The sequence below is a fragment of the Lytechinus variegatus genome, chromosome 7 (assembly GCF_018143015.1).
Source record: "Lytechinus variegatus isolate NC3 chromosome 7, Lvar_3.0, whole genome shotgun sequence".
Classification (NCBI taxonomy): Eukaryota; Metazoa; Echinodermata; class Echinoidea; order Temnopleuroida; family Toxopneustidae; genus Lytechinus; species Lytechinus variegatus.
Window position 1 is genome coordinate 10,799,737 of NC_054746.1, and position 9,037 is coordinate 10,808,773.

Consider the following 9,037-nt stretch of genomic DNA (forward strand, 5'->3'; position numbering starts at 1 on the left):
TATAGTAGATTGACATCCCTATTATCTTACCAGGTGCCTCATTCGCATACACCATCTCAAGGAATTTCCATGTGATCATTGATTGGTCTCATGAAATATTCTTATCGATAATAAAACAATTATCAGGGAGGTAGTCGAATAAAGGAGGTACGTCCCCAAAGGATTGGAGAAAGTGCATACATTGTGTTTGGGATGCCAGGATCCGTTGGCCAGGGTAATAATAATTTCTATAAGAAGCCTTAGAAATATTGAGCATTATGCATTTTATAAATGTAACTTATTATTAAGTTCTTTGGGTTCAAAATAAAGCACTTAGTGAAGACAGGAAAAGGGTGAAACATCGGCAGTGGGGAAGTGTTATGAAAGTCTCTCAACTTTCTTTAAACTCATCACCAGTCATTCTGGTCGAGTTAGCTCGGGGTAACCTCATTATGAGACTTGCGGAGATTCAGGCTGTCACTTGCAATAAAAGGGTGAACACTAACAACACTATTCACCATCCTCCCCGTGTCATCATCCCTATATTAGAGTCTCGTATTAAGGGCTGTGGCACCAGGACCCTTTCTTACAAAGAGTTATGATTGATCCCACTACTCTCACCTATATGGAAATCAAATCATAATTTTTTTAACAGTGAAATTAGTTAAAAGTCCTTTGCAAACGAAGAGAAGCACACTGAATTTTCAAGAAAAGGATGGAAGCATAAATATACATAATTATGTAGCAAATATTTTGAACAAACATGCATTTTAGATGCTGACTTTGGTGGCTTTTCATAGTTGTGGTTGATCACATCAATCGTAACTCTTTGTAAGATGGGGCCCTTGACATATGTTAGCCAATGTATGCTGATGTATGTAAAGCCCTTTCACTTTTTAATCCTAATTATTAAAATGAATTGAATTAAATTATTTATATCAATATATTGCATTATCGATATCAACAAATACAATCCTTGATATCAAGAAATAATTTTAGTCGTCAGGAAATTCAACTTCTGTTCTCGACACACTGGAAAAATCCTTCAAATGGTTTTATATAGTCGTTTATAAACGGCAATTCTTGATATGATCACATTGTAAAACTGCTTCTTAAATAGCCATTCAAAACCAGGGACTCCATGGAAGTAACTATTGGATGACAAAGATACTGTAAAAGTTTTATTATGTAATGAGCCATGATATGACAATCCTTAAGTCCGAGAGATTAATTATCTGCAAACGTGACCATTGAATCTAAAGCTGGAAGCATGTCCTATCCCCCTCCCTGACACAGACTAATCAGTCAATCAACGTTCGGAATCATTGAATTGGACGAAGGAAACGCTTAATAAGGCCAACTTCCCGATGACTGTGTCTCACAATTCACCTTGATTTTATGACAGTGTCCAAGCAGTTTAACCCAAGGCATCTTCTATTGTTTCAGTGTATCCAACATAATAGGATCTTTGACAACTGTGTGGTCTGTTGCCACTAGACACAATTTGGTCAAATAATCTAATTTTGGTAATCCCAAAGGGGTACAGAATGTGCAAAAGTAGTCCCGTCTGGGACTAAGTCAGGTGTTTATATCAATATTTGTTGATTTATTCCATTCTACACTCGGGGGAGAGAGAAAAGAAATCATATCGTCTTATTAGTGACACTGGTATTGGGAATAATGCAACATCATCATACGTGACTATAATTACCCTGTATATTTTACGCACCTTCAAAACAGAAATTTGATGTTTGCTTATTCCATTTATTAACATTAACTTTAATACTCTTTGTTTTCCTTACAAATCACATGATTCAAAACCTTTTTTGTTTTTCATCTTATGGGTAAATACAATTGCTGTCTATTTTCAATCATCAAAATGTGGTTTCTTCCAGAAACATGTAATCCCACAGTACACCATCTTTCCCCTCTATTGTTCTAGGCATGCTGGTTGGGTGTCTCCAGCTGCCCATCGTCCTGGCTGTGGATGAACCAATAGGTGGCAGTAGAGGATATTGCACCTTGGTATCTCAGGTGATTCCTATGAGTTTCCTTGAGAGGTTCTCACCTTATCTCAAGGCATCAAGGACAGGCCTTAAGAATTGGTGGCAGGTAAGTTTGTATCTAGTTTTAATATTTTTTGGGGGGTGCATGGTGTGATATCAATATTATATCATGGTAATATACGAATGTCATATAATGAGTCTGCTATTCAGCAAACTGAGTATAGTAGCATTTACATCCAACTGATGACATCTCTGTCACTTCTAGATATTACATCACCACATATACTCAGGGTATTCAAATTAAGTTTCTCTATTTGTTGGGTGCATAACGAAGGATATCGTTATTATATCATGATTTTATAAGAACATTATATAAAACTGCCATCCCCAATACTGAGTGAAGAACTATCTCCCTATGATGTATGCTCATTTTTCATGTCGAACAGTGGACGCATTTGGCCTTGTTCGTATCAGTAAATACACTCAAAATAATAAACATACATGATAAACATTAAAACAAAATAACCTAAAAATGAAATATAATTCGTACAAGCAATCCTTTAATAAACGCATGCAATTTGTGCTTGTAAATTGATTTGTCTTACGCATTAAAGAAAAAAGAGAAATGACCTCCAAATTAAATATAATTCACATACAAGCAATCATTAATTTTAACAAGTGGAATGCCTCTGGCCGTCTCACCTGCATCACGTGGTTCAATATAGCAGCAGTGCTGACTTTGAATACTACTCTAACTCGCACAAGATGTTCAGTGATACATGGTTACTCTTATTTCCCTTTTTTTATGAACTAGACCAATAAACTTACAGAGATATGATGGTTATTCAACAAAAAAACCCAAAATGGCCAAAGTTCATTGACCTTACATGACCTTTGACCTTGATCATGTGACCTGAAACTCGAACAGGATGTTCAGTGATACTTGATTACTCTTATGTACAAGTTTCATGAATAAGATCCATAAACTTTCAAAGTTATGATGGTAATTCAACAGATACACCCAATTCGGCCAAAGTTCATTGACCTTTGACCTTGGTCATGTGACCTGAAACGCGCACAGGATGTTCAGTGATACTTGATTACTCTAATGTCCAAGTTTAATGAACTAGACCAATAAACTTTCAAAGTTATGATGGTAATTCAACAGATACCCCCAATTCGGCCAAAGTTCATTGACCCTAAATGACCTTTGACCTTAATCATGAGACCTGAAACTTGCACAAAATTTTCAGTGATACTTGATTACTATTATGTCCAAGTTTCATGAATCAGATCAATAAACTTTCAAAGTTATGATGGGAATTCAACAGATATCCCCAATTCGGCCAAAGTTCATTGACCCTAAATGACCTTTGACTTTGGTCATGTGACGTGGAACTCATGCAGGATGTTTAGTGATACTTGATTAACCTTATGTCCAAGTTTCATGAACTAGGTCCATATATTTTCTAAGTTATGATGACATTTCAAAAACTTGTCCTCAGGTTAAGATTTCGATGTTGATTCCTCCAACATGGTCTAAGTTCATTGACCCTAAATGACCTTTGACCTTGGTCATGTGACATGAAACTCTAATAGGATATTCAGTAATACTTGATTAACCTTATGGCCAAGTTTTATTAACTAGGTCCATATACTTTCTAAGTTATGACGTCATTTCAAAAACTTAACCTCAGGTTAAGATTTGATGTTGACGCCGCCGCCGTCGGAAAAGCGGCGCCTATAGTCTCACTTTGCTTCGCAGGTGAGACAATAAAAACGTGAGTTTGTGATTGTAAAGTGATTTATTTCTGTTTATAAATGAATACATTTTATTTCTGAACACAAGGTCCTGTACATCACATCAGCGATTGGTGGTGCGGCAGCCTCAGCTCTTTCCTCTGGTACATGGTCCTCAACGGTGGGAGTACCTCCCCTACATGCACTGCTGGGCGGTGTGATCATGATCTATGGCTCCAGATTGGCAGGAGGATGTACGAGGTATGGTGAAGACTGTGTTATCAATCAAAATGACTCATATTGTAATTTAAAGATGATGAGTACAAGTAGGGTCTAAAGGTATTTTTTTTTTTAATAAATCTGCATTAGTTAAAGGACAAGTCCACCCCAACAAAATCTTGGTTTGAATAAAAAGAGAAAAATTCAACAAGCATAACACTGAAAATTTCATCAAAAACAGATGTAAAATAAGAAAGTTATGGCATTTCAAAGTTTCGCTTCATTTCACAAAACAGTTATATGCACATCTCGGTCGCTATGCAAATGAGGAACTGATGACATCACTCACTATTTCTTTTGTATTTCATTATATGAAATATGAAATATGAAATATTTTCATTTTCTCATCATTTTCATGTGAAATGAAGGTTCATTCCTCCCTGAACATGTGGAATTCCATTATTTTAACATTTTGTGCTTCAGGCAAGGAGGTCCTAATCGTCAAATTCGTAAAAACTGATATATTGTACAATTCAAAAAATAAAAAACAAAAGAAATAGTGAGTGAGTGACATCATCGACTCTCTCATTTGGATGTAATTGGCTCGTTCATATAACTATTTTGTTAGAATTATCCGAAACTTTAAAATATCATAACTTTCCTATTTTACATCCGATTTTGATGAAATTTTCACCATTGTGCTCGTCTGATTTTTCTCCTTTGATTCAAATCAACATTTTTCTGAGGTGGACTTGACCTTTAACTGTAATTTCATTCATTTAAGATGATGAATATCAGCAAGGATTGTTTTATCAATCTTCAGACTTGTTACAATGACCTATAGTTTCATCCCTTTAAGAACATGCTAAATATAAGTAAAGAGTATAGGTAATATAATCTCACTCTGAACAACTTGTACTTTCATTTCATTCATTTAAGACCATGATCAATATAAGTAAAGATTGTTTTATCAAGCTAAGTGACTTAAACTATAATTCAATTCATTTAAGATAATAATCAATGCAGGTAAAGATTGATTTATCAATTTCAATGCCTCCACTGTAATTTCATTCATTCAGGGATACTGAGTAGTACAGGGTAATAATCCCAGTATGATTTTTTTTTTTCGAGTAGTGATATATAAAAATAAAACAGGAAAACAGAGGAAAAGGGCGATAATCAAAAAGATCTTTATCTAAATCTATTTATCATTTCTCTTTTTCATTTTTCAGTGGTCATGGTCTCTCTGGCATCGGTTCTCTCTCAATCTTATCTTTCATTGCTATTCCAGCCATGTTTGCTGGAGGCATCGCTACAGCAATTACCATGACAACCCTCGGTATCTACTGAACAGCACCCATACCGCAGTCTTCATCTTTTTTCTGACAAAATTTTATACTTGATTAAAAAATAATTTCTTTAAATCTCAAGAAAGACGTGATTTTTTTTTCAACAATGCTGCATCCTAAGATTTACCTCATGTAACTGTTTAAGAAATAATAGTGTCAGACTTTCACATAAAATATGGCGAGTCCTATGGGATGAGAGTCTGGCAGTTTTACTTGAAAGGTAGACAAATTTGCTGATAGAAAAATGTTGCTGCATGTTCATTGCATTTACTATTTATTTATTTATTAAACACTAACTCAGACAAAAATCTGTTGATATACTATTCATCAAACTAATTAATTTCATCAGTCAAAGTAGATGTATTCAAAAGACCATAATGGAAATTCAAGAGGTAGAGATTCAGGTGATACAACGTCAGGTTATGAATTATGAATTGATTTGCACATTTTAATACCTCTAACAAAATGAAATAGGGCAACGTAGTCACCAGTCCTGTTTAAGTAGAATCCGCATCAATTATAGTATCTCTGAGAAGTCATTAGAATTGATAACGAAGTTATGAGAATGTTTAAGAATACTTTTTTGCCTTAATATGAGTAATATAATTCAGTTCACAAGTGCCTTAAGAAAACTAATATATTCGTAAAGTGTATAATACTGTATGTATTGAATTATTTCTTCTCTTTTAATTTTTTTTGCTGCATTGTTGCATATTCAGAGTATACATGTATATGTGTGTATATATTTATGTATATAGAAGCTTATGCCAAGAAGCCAACTCCAAGATTTATGGATGATTTGCAATTTTACTTGGAGTTTTATCTTTTAATTGATCATGATGATGGTCAGTTCTGTCTCCCACCGAATGTGTATAAACTCTTGCATTATTCATTTTGACAGGCAAAAATTACAAATTATTTTAGATATGCGCCACTGTAAATATGATTAATATTAGATTTGCATGACAGAAAGAATTGGAACTGCGACTTAATGTATATAGTATGAAGAATGAATATTAGTGAGATTTCATCTTGTAACTGGACAGGTTGCTACCTCGATATACAAGGACTATGTGGTGATATTAACAGTACTATTAGGAGTCAGGCATCAATGAAATGGAAAGAATTTGGCACTGGTGGTGAGAAGTCCTGAATGTTTCAAGAGAAGTGAAATATAACATAAATTCATGTACATTCAAGATGAGAAATATACAGTAATAAACCAAATAGATGACTGATGATCATGCAGGCATTTTATGGGCTTTATGTTCAAGTTTGTTAAAGTAAATCATACAAATATATAATCGTTGACTGATGTCCAATTCAAGCGTGTCTCAACATACAAATTCAAGTTCTTGAAAAACACATTTTGATTTGCAATAACCAACTCCCCCCACAAAAAAAATATTCATAAGACACAACAATCTGTATAAAATTTATCTTGAAATTATTCCTTTTATCTGAAAATTGTAAAACTTGGCTTAAACTCACAACCTTACAATGCATACTGCTATGCTGCAAGATATTTCTAAACATATTATGCTGCAGTTTGTTTTGAAATTGATTTGTTGTTCCTTGATGGTTCTCCTCATAATTATTGTCCAAAACAATTTTGTAAATCATTTTCTAATTTGAAATAAGGAGAAATGCCATTTGTATTGTGTCTATACTCTATTGTGTCTATACTATAATCTATACATGATTGAAAATATGACATGGAGTATCTATCTGAACAAGACAACTCTATAAATCTTCAAATGAATTTGCAAGTTATGGATTGGTATTACATATCTATATCAGTGCCTGACATGATGTATTCGGCTCATGTATGCTCTAAAATGCAAATGTCTATTGCACTAAAATAATTTGGTAGCTTGAGCCTTTGATTGAAAATTATATTTTTGAAAATATTTTGTAGACATTTTATCTTAAGGTTCACTGTGATGCTGGAATTAGATTTAAGTCTCATCTTATTATTTTTCATTATTCAGTTCATCATATTACTAAAATATGCTATTGTCATCTCGTAGATAAGCCCATAATTAGTCCCAGCTTTGAGTAAATGCATATTTGCCAGATGGACTTTTTATCGTGTTTTGTAAATTTTTCTTTAAACCAGAACAATGATTATCCACCTAAACTTTACCTCAAATTTATATAAACTTCTACTGTTGTGGTGTATATTCTGATAAAAACATAATATATGTTAATTTATGTTACATTTACGTTTGTTGATGAAGGTGTCGTTGGTTGAATGTTTTATACTTCTCGATTGATGTTTATACATTGAAATTTTATATAATCGATATTGTGATTTGTATTTGAAAGAGATGTATTCAGGTAATATGTGCTTAGGTGACTACAAGTTGCCAGTTGGTCTACATGTATATCTGCTTTGTCTACTTTACATTTGGTTTCATCCCATATGGTCTAATACTGGTACGTCTACAATTAGTCTACTAACCATTTGGTCTATTAACTGGCCTAATTTAGCCAACCTACCACTTTTTATCTAATATCTAGTTAGAATAGACCCACTTTGTCTAATACCCACTTGGTCTAATACCACTTCGTCTACAAGGTTAGATGAACTGTATTATGAACAACATTTTCACAAAGTGAAATATACTATTTTTTAATTTGTAAAGAGTAAACAATGATAATTTAGATGAAGTGGAAAATTAGACCAAGTGGCATTAGACTAAATGAGAATTACAAATAGACTACATGGGTATTAGACGGAATGTACTGTAGACCATACAGAAATTAGATCAAATTGAAAGTGGACCAAATGGGAATAGCCCATGTGGTATTAGACTATCTGGGAAGAAGACCAAGTGCTTTTAGACCAATATATACCCATGTGCTTGGTGACATGTGGCACCAGCATTTTGTTACAAGACCATACCGAGTACATGTAATATTACATAAATAAAGGAACATCATAATATGCAATCTATTTCTTGAACCTGACTGTTGTATTCGGTATTCGAGTCACATTCATTCAGCATTTGTATGATGTCACGAAGCTCAAATCTTGAAATGAAGTACTTTTTTTTACTTTCTCCTTCCTTTCCTCCTTTTGAATTAATTTTTACCTTTGTCTGTTCTTCTTTCATTCTCTATCTCTTTCATTCTTTCTCTCCTATAAGATCTTTATGTTCAAACCTGGTAGATGTTTAATAAAGCTGTTCGTTAAGTTACGCAGGACTTTACGCATGACTGGAATATGTTCTCAGGTACTAAGGCAGTTACAAAGGGATATACCATTAAGCAGAAAAAAAAGGATCACTAGTCGTGCAGAGAGTCATTCGTAACTTATGGAAAGCTTTACGAAACACCCAACTGCTCTCTTGAACTGCACTTTGCATACACATGTTAGTCATTTATCTGCAATTTGTTTCATCTCCTTTTCCACGACATGTACTGCCACTTCTAGCCGTAAAACAAGCTACGTCTCATAGTCTCCTTGAAAATTCTTTATGAACATCACACGAGATTAAAGAGAAAATGGAGACAAATGTTTGTCAATCATCAAGACACTTCATTGAATTCACCGATGTACATTTCACACACATGACATTAGCATCATTAAAAACATACAAATCCTTTCAACCTCGATTACAATACTGTATATATGAAGAGGACTGTTTGTTTAAAAGGGAGAAAAACAGAGAGAGAGAGGGAGAAAGAGGAAAAGGGAAAGTGAAAAAAAGACAAATCAGGATAGAGAGAAAAAAGAGA

The 9,037-nt window shown here is 33.8% G+C and overlaps 1 protein-coding gene across 1 annotated transcript in view; it reads left to right on the forward strand.

Moving 5' to 3' along the window:
- Window positions 1-8,976, forward strand: part of LOC121418427 (UPF0394 inner membrane protein YeeE-like) — a 46,379-nt gene extending 37,403 nt beyond the window's left edge. Inside the window, exons 7-9 of the mRNA XM_041612280.1 lie at window positions 1,922-2,091; window positions 3,835-3,986; window positions 5,177-8,976. Of these exons, the coding sequence (XP_041468214.1) occupies window positions 1,922-2,091; window positions 3,835-3,986; window positions 5,177-5,294 (440 nt within the window). The 3' untranslated portion in view covers window positions 5,295-8,976. The remainder of the gene's footprint in view (window positions 1-1,921; window positions 2,092-3,834; window positions 3,987-5,176) is intronic.
- The last annotated feature ends 61 nt before the right edge of the window (window positions 8,977-9,037 follow it).